This window comes from Dipodomys spectabilis, unplaced genomic scaffold (genome assembly GCF_019054845.1).
Source record: "Dipodomys spectabilis isolate Male_0828 unplaced genomic scaffold, ASM1905484v1 ptg000125l, whole genome shotgun sequence".
In the NCBI taxonomy this organism is placed as follows: Eukaryota; Metazoa; Chordata; class Mammalia; order Rodentia; family Heteromyidae; genus Dipodomys; species Dipodomys spectabilis.
The window spans coordinates 14,529,500-14,549,284 of record NW_024870802.1 but is presented as its reverse complement, the minus strand read 5'-3'; the positions used below and the strand labels follow the sequence as shown (position 1 = coordinate 14,549,284).

At 41.9% G+C, this 19,785-nt stretch overlaps 1 protein-coding gene across 3 annotated transcripts in view; it reads right to left on the bottom strand.

Annotated features, from left to right (window-relative positions):
- Hpse2 (heparanase 2 (inactive)) overlaps positions 1 to 19,785 on the bottom strand; it is a 452,598-nt gene that overhangs the window by 35,638 nt on the left and 397,175 nt on the right. For all 3 annotated transcript variants that reach the window (XM_042689534.1, XM_042689535.1, XM_042689536.1), the window contains one exon: positions 2,073 to 2,218. In XM_042689534.1, coding sequence (XP_042545468.1) covers positions 2,073 to 2,218 — 146 coding nt within the window. The remainder of the gene's footprint in view (positions 1 to 2,072; positions 2,219 to 19,785) is intronic.

The following is a 19,785-nucleotide window of genomic DNA, read 5'->3' as shown; positions in this document are numbered from 1 at the left end:
TCCACTTCCTGAGAGCTATTGGTTCCTTTAACTGGGAAAACAAAGTGATGGGAGGATGGATTGCTGCTCTGATTTTTCAGGTTTACTTCTTAGTTTTGTTTTCCTTCCTGAGTTTGGACTCCTTAACGCTTTCTATCTTAATTTTTCTGGTTGTCTTCTCTACCTACTCTGCCTTAGCTTAAAGTCTCATGGTAGTGGATGGGAGAATGCCTACTCCCTTTGTAACACCCTCTGGTCTGGCAGATAGAACCATAGGTAGGCAAGAGAAAGTAACTATAAACCAGTGGGACATCTTCATGCCCAACTTCTGCCTCCACTTGGGCATTTCTCTCTCAAACATTTACAGGATTATCTTCATGGCAGTTATTCTATTAGACCTAAAAAAATGAGTGAGACAATGGTGTCCTCAGAATATTAGTGACAACTTCCTATGACAATGTCACCCCTGGACCAGCACTGGGGTGAGTCCTCTGGGGATGATTCTCAAATCCTGCTAACTCTGTACAGTAACTAATATTTCTGCCTTGGGTCTCCAGACAGTCGTAGAAAGCCCACAGACGCTGTTTTCCACCCTGGAGAGAAGGTGCCAAGAGCAATTTTTCTCTTTTGAAGCCCAGGGTCCACCTTTTGGGTGGTTGTCTCAGGGCAGAGACAAGGAAGACAATGTTGCCTTGTGGTGATCAGATAATAATCAAACCATAAAACAGTCACTGTCTGTCAGGTAAGGGATTGAGCTTCCTGCTGAGCAAAAGGGATGTTGAAAACCTCTGGCCTCTACCCAAGCCAGCCTCCCCTCCCCTACAATAGGCACTTGTATCTACAGGCAAGACAAATGGCCCATGTCCCTGACACCCCCCCACCCCCCACCCCCACCCCACCCAGAGGGAGTCTTTGAAAATTCTTATCATGTAGAACTAACCAGCTTGGCTCCTGTCTCATCCAGGACAGAGAAAGGAGCATCTGGTGTAATCTGACCATGGCGGCATTTTTGTGTTTCCCCTCCCCCTCTGATCAGCTCAAATAGACCCAGGGTGGTGGTCTGGCAGGAAGCACTCCCTGCCCCCAGGTTTTCTCTTGCATTAAGAGCAAGAATTTTCCAAGGCAACTTCCTCCTGAACAGGAAGTGATGCGAGAAAAATATCTAGTGGGGCCAGGTAGTTTTGCATTAGGCCCAATTTTAAATATTTCCCTTATATAGCCTTGGTGATTGAAAGTTTTTAATCTGCCAAACTTTATTTACAAAAAATTCCCTTTTTTTTTTTTGTAGTTGATTTTGTTAAAGACAATTCTAATGACAAGCAGTGCTTCAGGTCAAAAAGAGAAGGATAAGTTGTGGATCATTATCTGTTTTCTTTCCGGCCTACTCTTCCTTTTTCCTCCTCACACTTAAAGTAGCAGAGATGTTTGAAAAAACTGACAACCAATCTCAAGTCAGCACGACTTGAACTTTCTTTGTGAGGGGGTACTGGTTTGAGTGCACCAATCCCAGGACTTGAGTTCCAGGGATGTAGTTGCAGCAAGCATCTTTGAAATGGAGACTTATTTCCTCAAGCTCTGTGGGTGCCTCCTGGGGTGAGGCTTGGCCTGTTGTTTTGGCCCAGGCACAAGTTAACAAAACCAAAGGAGACAGAAAAAAAAAAAAAAAAAGAAAAGAAGGAAGGAAAAAAAATGCTGGTGGGCATTACGTCAACTGGCACGGAGAAAATGCCCAATAAAAATTTGTTGGATGAGTAAGTAAATGAACAAACAGCCTGTACTTTAAGAACCTTTTTACAAATGAATCCTGAGAAAAGTAAAAGCTATTTATCAGCACATGTGGAGAGCATGGTGATTTCAGAGGCGGTTTTCAGATCTGGGAGTATGGCTCAAGCCATAGAGCACTGTCTAACAAGTGCAAGGCCCTGAGTTCAAACTCCAGTATAGCAAAATTAAAAAAAAAATTGAGAGGCAGTTCTTAAGGAAGGCTACTGAATAGAGGTTAAGTCATGAAGGAGTCCCCATGGGTATGAAATTCCAAGTGGGGCTGAAGCCCATCTGGGTGGCCCTCCTGTTCCTTCTCTGTGAAGACTTACTTGTGGTGGTTTGTGCAGTGTGCATAAATCCTTAGTTTATCCCGGATGACTCGTCCTGGCCGTGGCTTCCGCTGGAGTCCAGCCACATGTACTGCCAGGACTTTGGGGCCAATCAGGCGCTTGTAAAGGAGAGAGAGCCAGTAGTCCTGAGGAGAAGAGAGAGGCGGAGAGTCAGGAAAGGAACATCACTTAGGTGTTCTGGAAAAGTGTGACAAAAATGCAGGCCAGAAACCACGCTCTACTGTGTATCACATGCTCCCCCAGTGGAGGGCTCACTCAGGGGTGATGATATGGGCGTGGGCACTGTCTCGCGTGATGTGTTCTATGAACCCAATGGGGAGAGCCAAGTAGTGGAGAACCAGAGAAGCATACAAATAAATCCGTTTTTGCACAAATGAAACTTTCAGCTTTGTGTTTCCTATCCCTCTGTTACCTTTACCTCCATGCTGGCTCAATGTTTCCTTTTAAGTATAGAATGGAAGGTTTCTAGCTCTCAGGCTTGCCCAAACATGACAATCTCCAAATACTGTCACTGGAACTAATAAATAGAAAGAGAGAGGGAGACTAAAGATCTCCCAGGATTCTCAGGTATGATCATAGAGCCAGAAAGGCAAACGTTGGGGTGCTAATTTTTGGTCATCCTCCATATTGCACAGTGAAAACTAAAGGAATATATTTTAGCAATTCTAGGTTCCATTTGTACCTGATTAATAAATTCTCATTCTATGCCCAAATGAATGTATCTGAGTGTACAAAAGCCTAGGGACCAATTTCTGTTGTATTTGCCAGTATGGCATTCTGGTTTTGTATTTGATACACATGTAAACATTTCTATTTGCATTTCTATTGTGTAAGCTCTTACCATCAACTATGGGTTAATGAATTTGTAGCACAATATGTAGAATAATTCCTGTTTTCCCATACCCCACCTCTAATTCAGGAATCCAGTGAAATACTATTTACTGCCTACTCTTCAATGTTAAAGACACCAACCACATCTCTGCCTGAATCTTTCCAGGCAGGCATACCTCCTGATGATCTTTGTTTTTTCTCCTTGTGTGATCATTTAGAATATCAGCTGCCTAAAACTTTGTAGTGATCTGTGTAAATTACAACAAAATCTCAAAGCCCCTTTGCCACACATGTAGCTCCAAATCTTCCCTGAATACTCAACTGTTTATTTTAATTACTTTTAAGTCACCCAAAGTAGTTATTTAATATAGTCTAATATTTAAAATGTAATATGTTTAATCAGTGCCAATCACCTATGTCATTGGAAACGTTATTTGGTTAATGTACTCTCATTTGGTTATTATTTCTGTTATTGCTATTCTAAAGGTGATGTACAGAGGGGTTATAGTTACAATCAGATAAAGAGTACATTTCTTTTTGGACAATGTCATCTCTTCTCTCACTCTTTCCCAGTTTTTCCCTCCCATCCCACCCACAAGTTATATAGTACATTTTCCACACAGTGTCCAGTGAATACCATTGCTTCGTTTGTTCACCCTTTGTCCCTCCATTTCTTTTCTTTTTTTTTCTTTTTTGTCAGTCATGGGGCTTGGCTTGAGCTCTGGGCCTGGGCGCTGTCCCTGTGCTCTTCAGCTCAAGGTGAGCACTCTACCTCTTGAGCCACAGCACCACTTATGGTTTTCTAGTGGTTCATTGGAGATCAGAGTCCCACAGACGTTTCTGCCTGGGCTGGCTTTGAACTGTGATCCTCAGATCTCAGCCTCCTGAGTACCTAGGGTTACAGGCGTGAGCCACGGGTGCCCGGCTGTCCCTCCATTTCTGTACCTCTCCTTACTCTCCCCAAAACATAGAAAAGAATGAACAAGACAAAAGGAAAAGCAAAGAAAAACTGCAACGAAGGGAAAAAAAACCCTCTATCACACTCCAATGGGACTTCTGCCTTATTGATTTATAACTTTATATTTATTTACTTATTTAAGCCATACTAGGGTTTGAACTCAGGGCCTTGCATTTGCTAGCAGGCACCCTACCTACCACTTGAGGCACACATCCAGCCCAACATGTGTTTTAAAAAGTAACGAAAGTTTCAAATGTTTGATAACCTTAATGTTTATCATTACCCTGGCGTGGTATAATCCTTCCTTTGGTTAGGGATTATTTCTGTTTTATAGATGTGAAAATGAATTCAGAATGTTCATAGATACAATTCAGGTCACAAAACGTTCAAGTGGTTAACTCATGAGAGCATGGAGGATTTGCTTTCAATGTCGGTACTAGTACTTCATTGGCTCTGAGAAGCAGGAAGTCACATTAGATAATGACACAGGCAGCTAAAAAGCAGGACATTTCGAGGTATGTAAGCTAGAAGGGACTCTTACTGCAGTAAGGGAAGTTTCTGGGATTTAATGTCTGTTCCTACAATTCTCAGTGTAATTGGAAGACATAAAAGCTAAATGCACCTGTACTTCTTGAATTCCAATTCACAAGTTGTTCTTCCCTTATCTTTTGTTCTACTGTCTTACGATAAATACTTGTGTTTTCTTTCTTCCTTCCTTCCATCCTCCCTCCCTCTCTCTTTCTTTCCTTCTCTCTCTCTTTCTTTTTTCTTTTTCTCCCTCCCTCCCTCCCTCCCTCCTTTCCTTCCTTCCTTCCTTCCTTCCTTCATTCCCTATAAAGAATATTCTCAAGCAGAAAAGCAAAGTCATATAAAACTGCAAGGGATCCCCAAGAATCTGGTTTTATTTAGGAGATTTGAAAAGGCTAAATAGGCTTGCTCTCAAGTTTGCCTATAGGCATGACTATGATCTTTGTGTCACACATGTCATTCACATTCAGGAAAAGATATTTATTATGTTTAATTCTCAATAATTAACGTGGAGCCTAAAAGTATTGCAGAGAGATCTACTAGATAATCTTCACTACTCTGAAGGGATAACGATGACTTGTACACTCACATTTGTGAACTTGAAAACAGTTTGCTTTTCACTATGGCACTGAGTGAGATGAGCCAGACTTAAATAGCCAAATGTCTCATAGCCTCATGTATATATGGAGGATAGGCTAGGAAGGAAGATGGCTATGGAGATGGTGATGATGCTGGTGGTAATGGGACATGAGTGTAAAAAGGGAACTGCCTTGATAGGATCAGATGGGAGGGGGAGGAAACTGAGGTAAAGAGTATTGACATATCTTTCTCTCATTTATCTGTATCACTTATCAACTCTATCTATCTGTACCTTATCTATTTATGGAGACAGCATAATGAAACCCATCAAATACTTTGACAAAGGGAGGAAGAACAGGAGTGAGTAGAGGGGGTGGATTGGTCCAAAGTATATTGTTTGGATGTGTATGTCTGTATATCAATATCACAATGAAACTCCCTCATATTTCAATTACATCTTCATAAAAAACAATAAAATCATAAAAAGAAATTTTTATAGACTTTTACCCTAATAATAATAGAATCTCTTTTTTTCTTTCTTTTCTTTTTCTTTGTGTGTGGCTGTACTGGGGTTTGAACTTGGGCTGTTTGCTTTATAAGACACATGCTCTACCACTTGGACCACACTACCAGCCCTATTTTGTTTCTGATAGGGTCTGAAACAAAAATACATTCGACTGACTAGACTTCTTATTTTTCAAACAGGGTCTTGTATTTTTTTGCCTGGGCTGGTGCCAGATTGTGATCCTCCGAGTTCTACCTTGTGAGCAGGTAGCACTAGAGTTGTGTACCACTATGTCTAGCTTGTTTGTCAACATAAGGTCTCGATTATTTATTTTTCACCCAGGCTGTCCTCAAACCATGATCCTCCTATGTTTGTCTCCTGAGTAGCTTGCACTACCACGACCACCCCAAAATAAATCTTTCACATACACAAACATGGACATGTTTTCAGCTCAAAGCATGAAATCAGAAAACATTTTGTTTTTAGGATTTTTCTTAGTAGATACTTAGTAATCACAGCAAGAAGGCAAACCCAGTGTTAAGCCTCAAGCTTATTCTGTTGGCAGATTGATTGATTTTCCATGTCCACAGAAAGCACTTTCAAAGTGCTGCCAAGCTCCCTTTCTCCACAGCTATCCATTTGATATTCTATGCATAGAATGGGTGAAGAACGTCTGCACTTCCTTCCCCCAAAGTGCACACCACTGAACAGAGAGAGCCTTCATTTTCTACCCTCTACCCCCAATTTAAGGGCCATGAGCCCAGGTATCACATGACCTGTGATCTAAGTAATGGCTGTGCATTTCTTGTATACTGATGGCAAATGTTTGTTTTTGGCTTTCAGAATTCCAGGTTATAATGAGCTCAAGTGAGCTTTTAAAGCAATCATATATTGTAATGAAATTGCGTGTGCTGTACATGTCTGTAATAGATCACTGAGCATAACATTTAAGATAATGGGGATCTCAGGTGGGTAGGAGCAGTCAAGGAATGGGACAGTAAAAGAACTCAGATAGACAGAAGTTATTACTAATGTTTCAGTGTGGGGGCTGGGCGGTGGATTCTCACATCCTGATTGCATTATTTTGCTTTACAATTAATTGAAGGAATAGATTGTCTTTTTTTTTTTTGCCAGTCCTGGGGCTTGAGCTCAGGTCAGGGCACTGTTGCTCAGCTTCTTTTACTCAAGGCTAGTGCTCTACCATTTGAGCCACAGCACCACTTCTGGCTTTTTCTGCATGTATGGTACTGAGGAATCGAACACAGGGCTTCCTGCATACTAGGCAAGCACTCTACCACTGAGCCACCTTTCCCAGCCCCCTAGATGATCTTTTGTATTGGCCAAATATAATATTTAAAATATAGCTAGTGAAAAATTAAGTCTGATTTGTTTATCAGAGAGATTCCTTTAGGCAGATATGAGCATTCATCTACCTATGGGCTATCTCTGTGGACAGTTTGTCCCAATGAGAGATGGGTTAAGATGTGTTCTTGTTCTGTCATCTCCTCTTAGGGGAATGGAGGATGGTGATTGGTGAGTCAGCTGATGGTACGAGTTTTTGTCTTGACTTAGCTCCATGGACTACTTCAGATTTCTTTTTCATCTTTGATTTTTCCTCAGTTCCATATTTATCCAGCTTTGTGTGTGTGTGTGTGTGTGTGTGTGTGCTGGTATTGGGGCTTGAACTCAGGGTCTTACACTCTCACTTGGAATTTTCCCCTGAAGTCTGGTGCTCTACCACTCGAGCCATGCCTCTACTTTCAGATTTTTTTTCTGGTTAATTGGAGATAAAATCTCTCAGATTGTTCAGACTGGGCTGACTTCGAACCTTGATCTTCAGAGCTCAGTATTCTGAGTAGTTAGGATTACAGATGTGAGGCACCAGTGATTAATTCTACTAAAAAAAAAAAGACAACAAAAAAAATCTTTACTCTCTCTGCTGTTATCTCTTCCTTATGAAAATCGGCTCTCAGAAGAATTAAATTGTTTTCTCTCACCTTGTCTTTTTCCTTTTTCCTTTCCTCTTTTTCTTTAACTATAACTAATGTGCCATATGTAGCCATAAATAAAGCAATAAGCAAAATACATGAAGCAATAAGCAAATTACCTTTATGCATAGGACAGATAGAAAAAAAATAAAGAACACTTACATACATTTAACAACAGAAAAAAAAAACAAAAAAGAAATGACACTGGATAAAAGGTGGACTTTAATGAGAAGTTTTCAGACAGTAATGATCATGCCTTTTTATGCCAATAATAAAAAAATTTCCTCATGGGAAGGATGCATTACAATTTGCAAGGGACAAAGAGAGTCACAGACATTCTTCAAATGTATCAGCCATGAGAAAGAAGTTGAAGGAAAATAGTGCTCATTTATTAGTTGGTGGGAAGAAACTAATAGCAGGTGACAGTACAGTGACAGAGGTTTTAAATCTTTTCCTTTTCTTTAGAATTTGTCACAAAGTCAATTGCTGTCTGAAAGCCTAGACAAGGCAGTGTATGGAATGAGTTAAACAAAAATAAATAGGAAAAAAGAGAAACTGACAGAGGGTTGTAGAATTTACAGGATTGATTGCTGAGCTGTAAGCCTTGAGCTCTGAATGGATCATAGCAAAGCCTGTAGCCAGGTGCTTGTGGGTGATGCTGAAATTCCATTATGGAAGATTGCCCTATTCATGGCACTTGCTCACAGTGAGGAGCCATGAAAGAGCTGCTATGTGCTTGACACTCAGGACCCAGTAGTGAGTGAGCAAGAACAGTTCTTGCCATCACGAAGCCTATAACCTAGCAAGCAAGTCCACAAGCCATGAATTAGACCATTCATGAAGGTCAGTAGTGCCAGGGTGGTGGAGGAGTAGGGCAGGATTCTAAAAGGTCCAATAACAAGGCTCTGATCCAGTCTAGACCAGACTGACCTGTAAGATTTAAGGAGGAGAAGGATGGGGACCAGAAGCAAAAAGAAAAGCATGTGCAAAGGCCCTGGGATATGAAAGAGTTCTATGTGTCTGGGAATCCCAGTGCAGGCCAATTTCGCCAGCGTGAACAAGAAGAGGATGGTAGAGCTAGTTTATGTGGACCTAAGGGTTTATTTTAGAATCCATTTTAAAATAAGTGGAAAGCCATTCTAGAATTTTAACAGAAAAAGTACCATTAGTCAATTTACACTTAGTAAATTTACTTTCATGGCTGTGTAGAAAATAGATCAGGGGGAAAAAAAGAGGCTAATTTAGAAGAAAGATGGTTGTAAAGGTTTTCTGTTGTTGTTGTTACTATCTGTTTGGTTTTGCTTTATTTTTGTGTTGGTACTGAGGCATGAATTCAGAGCCTGGACTCTGTACCTCAGGGATTTTTCATTCAAGGCTAGTTCTGCAGCCACAGCTTCATTTCCAGCTCTTTTTGGTGACTCATTAGATAAGAGTTTCACACATTTTCCTGCTTGGGCTGTTTTGAACCATGATCCTCAGATCCCAGCCTCCTGAGCAGTTAGGATTACAGGCATAAGCCACCAGTGTATGGCCAATGGTCATAGTTTTGACTAAAGAAGTTAACTTTGAGAGAAGAGGGATTTGAGAGGTTCTCAGGAGATAATCCTGATAGGAATGGATAAATGAGGAGATATAAAAGATGAGCAGGAAATGAGAGAAAGCTCAAATCCTTGATCCTGGAAGAAGGGGTGGTAAGTGGTTCCCTTATATGCTCAGTCTCAGCTCCTCCAAACCCAGGCCCATAACACCAAAGCCTAGAGAGAGGCAAGTCTTCCAAGGAGAAATAAGTAAAGAACGACATGTCAAAGAGAAAAGGAAAGATCAAAGAGCATATGAGCAACAACGGAAAAATGTATATGACATGTCCTTAAGACTTAGTTCTGTTGTTCTTTTTAAAAAATTGCTTTTAGTGAATTTAGTTCACTATAGATTTTTGACGTGTTTTGTCTTGATATACATCACTCACTATTTCGAATTCACATTTACTACTTCTAAAAATCAAGAGCTAGTCAAGGGGACCTCCAGTTCAGAAGGCCAACCTCTGGCCATCCTTCTATTATTCCTTTCTTCAGCAGGCAGAAATCACACAGATCCAAGGGCTTGAACAACTGCTCCTTTCTAGACTGTGCTCTGAGGAAAGAGAACCCCAGACTCCTTGGCTCAGTGTCTTTCTCGTTGCCAGACTTGAATGGGCTGCATACTGGAGTCTTGTTTCAAGAGCTGGAATTTTGCTGGATCCTTGCTCTGGAGTGGAGATGACCAAGTCACAAGGGGCCAAGGGGAAGTTGTTTATAGGTATGTGAGTGGGGCTTCAGCATATGGACTGGGCTGTCTGCACAGCATGCTCCTCAGATCCTTGATAATGGATTACAGAGCTAGGGAAAGAGGGGGCCAGGCCCAACCCAGTAAAAACTGTGAATCCATCCTAAACATTTTCTGAGCATACATTAGTGTTTTGCAAGTATTCCATTCCACCTCAGGGATGCAAAGATAACACAAGACATCTTTTTATCCTCAAGGGAATTGGGGACACCAAGACATGAAAACAACTCTGTAAAATGTGATCAACTCTCCCCCCGCAAATTCACATATGAGCAGAGCCTCTGTCAGGACTCACAAAGAGGAAACAATTTTCTTTTAATGACCAGAGGAATCCAGGGAAGTCGTCACAGAGAAACAAAAGTGGAGAATAATTTGCTTAGAGTTGAAAGATAGATACTCAGATTCTGAAAGTTATTTATTGCCTTCAAACCCCAGTGTCCTCAGAGGGATTTAATGAGATAGTATTTGTAGAAGCATCTATCATTGTGTCTCATTTAGAAAAGTAATAAATGTTGCTTTTTCTTTATTCTTTGTAAGACCTTCTTTTTTTTAGCTTCATGAACATTTTCCATGATGTACCCAGTTATATCTTAAATTGCCCTGAAAATGTCCTCTGTGTGTGTGTGTGTGTGTGTGTGTGTGTGTGTGTGTGTGTGTGCGCGCGCGCGCGCTTCTTGAAAACTTAAAGATAGTTGGAAGTTCCTTTAGCCTCATTCTTATTTTTGCATTCCTATGACTCTTGATGTTGGAACTCAATATAGGTTTTCTGATTGATTGAAGAATCAAATTAACATTGACTGGAAGCTGATGGGAGGGTTTCTGGGTTAAATGGGAATGAAATGACAATGGTGCAATGTTTGGAAGTGGATTAGCTATAGGGAAAGAATACTAAAACCCACTCCATCTCCTAGTTATCTAGTCAGGCCCCAGGAGACGTCTTGTGAGCTCTGTCTCCTCCCTAGTACCTCCCACCCACTCCCCCTTGGGGGTAATTTGTGATTAGTTTGCGGCTAGGATTTCTTCTTAGAGGTAGGAAGACTCCAGCCATGTTCTAACCAAACGAAGACACCTGCACAGTGGAACCCCAGGCTTCTTTAGCCTGACATTTGCTCAACAAACTTCTACTTAAGGCTTTATGAATATGCCTCACATCTCCTACATATACTTAAAACCATAGGATGACAGTGCTGTAGATACACAGGTCTCTTCCAAAAATTCTGCCAAATCTCCATCTCTCATATCCCTGTGACCAGTCCACCATCGTTACTGTGAACTCCTCTCACACCCTCCAAATCCGAGAAAAATAAAACTAAAATTCTTAACCACATTTGCTCTTGAGCTAACTGAAGAGTATACTTTCTTTTTCCTCGTCCTCTTCCTCCCTCCTCCTCTTCCTCCCTCCTCCTCCTCTTCTCTCCTCCTCTTCTTCCCTCTTCCTCTTCCTCCTCTTGCTCCTGCTCCTCCTCCTCCTCCTCCTCCTCCTCCTCCTCCATCTTCTTCTTCATCTTCTTTGTCTTCTTCTGTGCTGGTCCTGGGGCTTTGAACTCAGAGCCTGAGCACTGTCCCTGAGCTGTTTTGCTCAAGGCTAATGTACTACCAATTGAGCCACAGCTCCACTTCTAGCATATTTGATTTTTTTTTCTTTTTGATAGTTAATTGGGGATAAGAATCTCATAGTCTTTCCTACCCAGGTTGGCTTCAAACCATAATCCTCAGATCTCAGACTCCTGAGTGGCTAGGATGACAGGTGTGAGCTACTGATGCCTGGATGATTGTGTATTCTCCCCCCGCCCCAATCTTTGCCAAATGCCTTACTCTGCCACTTTACTTGTGTGTCTATGTTTTTATTGAGTCCTTGGTTGAAGACACAATGAATGTGGAAGCTTGACTCTGTCGCCGTCGATCCTGGTTTTCCTGAGCACTGGAAGGCCTTTCTGCAGCTAGCTCAGTAGGCCCAGCATTGTCTGCCCTGGGTAGTATGTATACACTGACATGAGACAATAGAACTTCAACTGTTTTTCCCCCAGTGAGCCTCTTGTATGACTTCTAAAGTCTAAAACTCCTGGGTATGCCCATGTAATTGTAACTCTTCTGTATGGTATTTTCACAATAGAAAAAAATAATAAAATAAAACTCCCGGGTAACTGAGTGGTGAGAATAGGTGTGACTCAATCAGTTACTCTTCTACTAGGTAAGGAAGAATTTGGAAGGACATGGAAAGATTATGAGTTTGGTTTGGATGTTGATGTGATGCCAGATCTAAGAAGGAGGGAGAAGGAAGCCTCCTCTGGAGAGGGAGGGAGAGGGAGAGAGGGAGAGGGAGAGGGAGAGGAGAGGGGAGGAGGGGAGGGAAGGAGGAAGGAAAGGGCAAGAGGAGAGGAGAGGAAGGAGGGGAAAGGAAAGGGAAAGAGGAAGGAAAACGGATTGAGGAGAGAGCTGTAAGCCAGATACAGAAAGTTCCATGTGCTTGAAGCATGTTAGGAATTTCTAAAAGCTACAGTATTCTCTGCTTCCCTTTCTAGAGGGAAAGAACTTCTATTTAACCCACTTTTGACTTTTCAGAATTATGAAATAACCTCCACTGGTGGCAGCTAGAGAAGGAAAGCCAGTGGTCTTAGTATGAATTGCCCCTCTCTACCATTCCTCATCTACTTGGCCTTTTAGTTCAAGGACATTAATTGTATTTTCTCCTTCCCACTACTATTCATTCATTTAGGACATGGATCTGTTATATAATAAATCTCCTTCGTTTCCCTTCATCATGTCTCTATTTAGCATATGAGAATGAGTGAGCAGATCTGACATGTAGGACTCCTGGAGTCTAAAACTCTGGTTTCAAACTCAGATCTTAGTCCAAGGAGCACTTGCTCTATCCAGGTGATAAATTCAGAGCCTCAGCCAGAAGCCCCAGGAGTGAGAGTGCTTGTGGAGGCCTTCACATTGTGAAGAACGGCGTGGAACCAGCATTGGCAATCAAGCTGACGTTGTAATGAAGAGAAAAGCGATAAAGAACAGGCTGCCCAAATGTGGACTTCAGGTGGCATTCAGCAGGCAGAAACACATGCAGAAAGGAATCTCTTGCTTCTTACTCGTATTCCCAGATTTCCTAAGTTCGGTGAAGTCTTCCAGATTCCCTGAGACATTTCTAGTTCTAGGCACAACTATAAAGGATACAGGGGGGAAACAATAATGACAGAGGCTCTTGTGTGTAATTCCTAGCTGTCCCCGGCGCTGTTCAGAAGCAGCTCGGAGGCAGGAGGGAAAGCCTGCGCTGAGGGACAAGGCTTTTTCAGGTAAGAGGGCAGCAGGTGGAAAGGCTTTTCCTCAGAAGACCTCGTCTCAGTCATCTTATAAACTATAACCTGGGTGGTAGTAATAGAAGTTAGGCTTCTCTTCTAGTTCAACTTTATCACCATCCAGGAACTTTCCCTCTAAGCCTCAGGGTTGTCATCTGGAAAATGCAGTAACACCTGTGGCTGAAGATAAAAAGGAGTGGCCTAGTGTCTGGAGAGTAGGAGCCACTTGAGCTATTCAGTGATGTGGCCACTGATGGTAGCCATGAGTCAACACCAGTGCCTATGTGTATCACAGCCCAGTAAACTCATGGGAGGATCAGTGAATACAGAAAACAAGTTTCAAGGTCGATAGGGCACCTAACTTACACAAGGAACCAACCAAAAGAGAATGAGCCGAGGATAAACTATCTATGAGAGAAAATGCAAGCAGTGGATAGAGAAAGTGGGCAGAAAAGACACATCTCACAAGGAGTAGTGACACTTTTATCTGAAGGTCCTTGAAGGCAGGGGATTACATACATGTCCCAAGGTCTTAGAGTTAGGCCAGGGACAAAGTCCTGCCTGGACTACAAATGAAAGGATACTGTCTTGGAAGGACTTTCTGGCGAGGCAGCATTATCACCATCTTCCTCCACCCTCCACCCCCGCCATCACCATCATGGTTACCATCACCAGCACCCTCCTACCATCCTCAGCCATCATCCTCATCCTCATCCTCATTGTTATGGCTGAGCAGAGCACCTGGGATGCACACACCCATTAGAAACAACTAAGACACAGTCTCATAGCTTGAGAAGCTCATTGTTCAGCTGGCCCAAAGTGAATAAGACATCTAGAGTTTTGTAGCTTGAGACTCTCATCCCCCCTCCATGTTTCCTTCCTGAATGGACGCATCCATCGGATATTGGCAGGCAAAGGAGTACCCAGGGTTATTTTTCTCCTCAGATACCATTGTCCTCTTTTACAATCTAAACTTTTGAGGTACTTTGGGAAAAGGATTTTTTTTTTTTACCCTGACTGCCTTTTGGGCAGGCTATAGAAGCTGCCTATATAGAAATCTCTAGAAGGATAGGTGAAGAGAGGTTGCCCAGTGTGATCTCTTTGCTAGCACTTTACAGAGCATGAAGAGTAGCAGTGAGGGGTCATTAGCAGACTCAACCAGAGGAATCGTTGGTAAAAGCCACTCGGATAAAAGCTCAAGGGATTCATGAGTAAAGGTGGTCTCCACTCAGGCGGCTCTATAAAAGCCTGGGGAACATTGCCTTGTCTGCAAATTAGCTTGCAGCTGCTTCAATTAAAGAATTAAGTTCTATCAGAGTAGCAGCAAAATCCACAAGAGCCAACTTGGATTCCTCCTCGGAAAAGAAGCTACAGACCACATCTTTATTGTGCAGACACTAATTAACAAACATGCAAAAGAAAAAGAAAACAGGGAAAGATGTTTTCCTGCTTGGGAGACTTAAAAAAAAAACATTTAATTCAATCTGGCACACATGGTTGAACCTGAAATGGCTACAATGTGTAACTGGTGGAAAGCATGACCAAAGTCATTTTGTCCATCAATCTGCCCTGTGTAGGACAAATGTACCTAGAACTCAACCACGGTTAGGGAGATGGGGTCATCAAAGAAGGGTTTTCTATATATGTAGGCACTTCTAAGTTCATAGTACTTCCTGGTGAAAAAAAAGGTTGGCTATAGTTCATTAGCCCAGTCCCTCTCCCTCCCTCTCCTCACATTTGAGAAAAACAGAGCACAATTTACAGACCTGAGGGTCACTGACACAGAACTTCAAAAAGTGTGGGCCACTGACACAGAACTTCAAAAACTGGATTAAAGGAATAGGCCAAAATTGCATGCTTCACTTTTGGGGTAAAGAATACGCTGTCTATGGCTTTATGAGGTCCACTAAATCTGTCTGGACAAGGCTCCACAAAGCCCATATCAAGCCTTGCAGGTTTTTAAGATACAAGGTAAGAACCATCACGTAAGAAGAATCCTTATAGCTCATAGTTTTAAGTCTATTTCCATTGACATCACATTAACCTTGAGATCTCCAAGGTGGATTGTTGTGCTTCAAAGTCAGGGCATGAGAGTAGAAATACAAATAATAAAATAATGAATGTCTGGGAAGACAGAAAAATTTTGGTTCCTCTTCATCTTCTGGAATGGAAGCTGGTTGTGTCCTTGGCTGTTAAAGAAGAAGCAAAAAGGTAGACGAGGTATGTGAGGGAGTTTCAGGACAAGAGAAAACGAGCCTCATGTGATCAAGCCTGACCCCACTGGGAACAGAGGCAGTGGAGAAAAAGACCGAAGGCTTGGATTTTATCCTGGGATTTGCGTATAATGACCAGTATGGGGTCCATATTTGTTGACACCAAGTGGCGAGAAGGGCTGGCCATTGTCTGACATACTCATTCTGCTAAACTGGATCATATACACCAGAAAATACCATAGAAACAAAATGAACCAATGTCACCGTCCCAAAAGCAAGTCTCTCTTCATCCCCGCCCCCACCCCTCCCCAATCAGGGTTAGTGTTCAATTCTCTTCTATGAAGGCTGACCTATAAAAACAAATGCTTCTCTTGGTTGGGCACAGGAAAGAAACATGGGGCGTGTTTGCTAAGATTTTAGCCATCACTTTGTCCTTACAGTTCAGGACATGCTTAGTGACAAGAGTGTTTTGGAGCAGGTACTTTGTCAATATAAATTCTTATTCTTGTTAAGTACAAATGGAAGGCAAAATAATAATGCTGTAACTGCCTTTGCTATTCTATATATGAACCACCCAAGTGTGGCCAATCAATCATCACAAGTGTCAAGAGCTTCATTGATAAAGTTTTGCAGACTTTGTGGAAAGATGTATTAGTTGATGGAGAAATTGGAAGGGATAGCAGACTTGTCACAGAAACTCAGTATGAAATAGACAAAGGACTCTTTGGAAAGTGTGAAAATTTCAAAGCTCAAAGGACAGTCCAATTTCAGAGACCTGCAGGGTGGAACGTAGCTTATGGAATCCAAAATGAAGACATGACTACAACTCTGTGACATAACCTGATAATCCTGACATTTGCAAAAGTCTAATGACACAAGGCTTGAACTGCACAAAGCCAAACTCTCCACCTAAAAGAAGCTAGACGGAACACTTTATTGTGGTTTTGCTTTCTTCACTATCTGAAGTTATAAGTACCAGCAGTTGTTTAAACTGGGATACCTGTATAATTAGAAAATAAACTCTGTATCTGATAGGGCTCTCATTTCTATCTCAGTAAGATGTGAACAAAAATTCCAGATATCTTGACAGAAATTGGTCCAGAAAGGCTAGCCAGAGCTCTTTCATAGTACATTAGTAGGTTTCTTTTGACAGCTTCATGATTTATACTCTTCCTGAATCTCGTTTTCCCGTCTTGACTATTGAATTCTGTAACCCCTTTCTCAGTTCTAGGGAACCTGTGCAATTACATAGGGGCTACCTGCTCAGCTGAGACCTGTGCACAAAAGACACAATAGACAAATAGTATTAGCCATGCTCCAGGAAGACCAAGTTCTGGTGGAATGATGATGCATAGGACTTCAGTCTGACTCAAATGAGTACAACAATAGATGAGTACAACAACAGGGATGTAAGTAGTATCAGAGGGCCGGAAGCCTCAGGAGGCCATACCTTCTGTTCCTATCAGAACTTTAAAAAAAATGCAGGAAGGAGACAATGGCATGCTAAGAAACATAATCCATCAGCCTGGCTGTGGTGGCTCATGCCTATAATCCTAGCTACTCAGGAGGCTGAATAGTTTTTGCCAACCTGGGTAGAAAAGTCCATGAGACTCTTACCTCTAATAAACTACTCAGAAAAAGCTGGAAGTGGCACTGTGGATCAAGTGTTAAGAGTGCTAGCCTTGAGTACAAAAAGGCTCAGGGACAGCACCCTAGGCCCTGAGTTCAAGTTCCAGGACCAGAAAAAAAAAAGCCAGCTACTTTTGCTGACAATTAGGACACAATAATTTGATGGTGGAGAATATTGGAAAAAAGTGCCTAGATGAAGAAGTGGAATATGAACAGTTGGGTTAGTTTTTCACAGTGTTTGCACTGTTCTGGTAAAAACAAAATACATATGTGTGTACAATACAAATGGTATAATTTTGGTAATTCTTTATGAAGTTAAATGCTCTCATATTAGCGTTTAAAATTTAAACACACATCATAAAGATGCATGGTGAAAGTAAGGCCAATATTTAACATCTTAAGGGCTAGACACAGTGGCTCACACCCGTTATCCCAGCGCTCAGGAAGCAAAGATAGGGAAGATGGCAATTTAAGGCCAGCCTGGGCTACATAAATCAATAAATGTGAAGCCCCATCTGAAAAATAACGAATGCAAATGAATCTTAATATTTCTTTACTTAGAATATTTAAATAACAAGTTAAAAGTAGCATTATTAATCAAAAGAGAAACAGAGAGAGGCAGAGAGAGACTAAAGGACAAAGCTTTACATTTTAGTCCTGTAATGGGACACTTACTTTTTTTCTTAATTAATTCTTTGCTAATGTGATGTCCCCTTTCTGTTGTTATGTATTTCACAAGCATATGCCATCAAATGGAATAGGAGTGCCCCTCCCCCACACAACATCAACAACAACAACAACAACAACAAAAACCAGAAGAGAGACTTATGGATTGTTTTCTGGGAAGATAGGCCCAAAAGAGGTTCAAAGTAGCTCTGGGGTTAGGTCTGGCGTTAGGTCTTGAACTCAGGACCAGGGCACTGTCTCTGAGTTGGGTACTATTTATTTATTTCTCTTATAGCTAGTGTTCTACTACTTGAGCTATGTTATGCCCCGATAAGGATCCTCATAGACCACCAAGGAGCCGATTTCGATGCAAGCACACTCGTTTATTGTTTAAGTCGAGCCTGGACTCACAACCATCACCAACACAGAGGGTCAGAGTTGAGAGCCCGGATCCTTCAGTTAACAGAGTTTTTATAGTGTTTTCGTGGACATTCTATATGTCATAGCATCACTTAGCAAATCATATCATACCGTGGGAAAGTCATAAAATAATTCTAAAAAAATGATTAGTGTAACCAGTGGCGGGAACCGGCCTGGTAAAGGTGATTGGCCGGTTCATGGGGTTGATGCTGTACAAAATGATTGGCTAAAGCGGATGGTCCGAGCCGCAAGGGTGTCTACCGAGTGGTCTTTGACTGCAGGAACATCTGGAACTTCAGGTATTTCCTGCCATCTGCTGATTAGCTGTTGTGAGGGGAGTTTACCAAAGGGGGTTGTTGACACATTCCCTGGAATTTAGTTACAACAGGATGGAATCTAAACCTAAAATGGTTGTAGTTCGTTCAGGCTTCACAGCTCCACTTCTGCTTTTTAGGTGGCTAATTTGTGATAAGAGTCTTGTGGACCTTCCTGCCCACGATGGCTTTGAATCATAATCTTCAGATCTCAGTCTAGTGAGTGGCTAGCATTATAGGTGCAAGCTGCTGGTACCAGGCTCAAAGGGGCTTTTCTACTGCTAAAGGAAAACCCTTCAATAGAAAAGAAAATGGCAGCAGGGAGAGAAGAAATTAAGAGAATTGGCGCTGGTGAAAACTGACTTTGGTGCACAAGACCCACAAGTTCCAGAAAAAGCAGAGCAGACCTTTGGGGTGCTGTTGTGACGGACATCTATGTGTAGCTTGTGGATCTCAGGGGAACAGGAGGTAAAAGGCAACAGTGGGATGGGTAACCTCCTGTAGGGTGAGGCTGGTGCAGACTCTCCAGTACTCTATCTCCATCAAAGATTTCAGAAAGAACACGATGCAGATAGTAGTACTTGGAACCTTTTATTGTTTTGATTTTTTTGAGTAGTACTGGGGTTTGAACTCATGCTGGCTTAGGCTGTTGTTCTACCACTTGAACCATGTCCCAGTCAAATGCTTGTCAGCTTTTACCTCCAACCACATGTAATGTTTCAGCTCTGGATGAAATGCTTCAGTAGTAGTACCTATCCAGTGTATTAAATGTGCAAGGCAAGCACGAGAAGAACTACCTAAGAAGGCATTATCTAAAATATGTTTCCCAACATTATATGTACTCTGGTTATCGTACAGAGTGGGGAATCTGACAATCGATACATTTTTGTTGTTATTGTTGTTGTTGGCTTGAACTCAGGGCCTGGATGCTATGCCTAGCTGAACTCTCTTGCTCAAGGGCTAGCACTCTTTCACTTGGAGCCACAGTGCCACTTCTGGTTTTCTGGTGATTCACGGGAGATGAGTCTCAGGGACTTTCCTGCCTGGGCTGGCTCTGAATGAGATCTTCAGCTACCAACCTTCTGAGTAGCTAGGATTACAGGTGTGAGCCACTGGTGCCCAACTTGCTATCATTCTTTAAATACAAAATACCTACAGTCTCCAAAGCCAGGGGTTCTGTTATTCCTCAGCTTCTAGGATGTTAGATGTGGAAAATAGTAATATGTACAACTGCTCACATGTGAGTAGGGAAGTAATGTACAGAAGACTGGGTACAATCATGGAAGTCTCAATACCCTGGAAACAGTGGTTAGATGTATAAGATGGACTCTTTTGTCTTTTCTTACAAGTTGGTATTTGCAGTTATTCTGTCATGTCTGACTTTTGTATGTCTGTGAAACAGAAATATATATATCATTCATTTTCACTCGCATTGTTTAACAA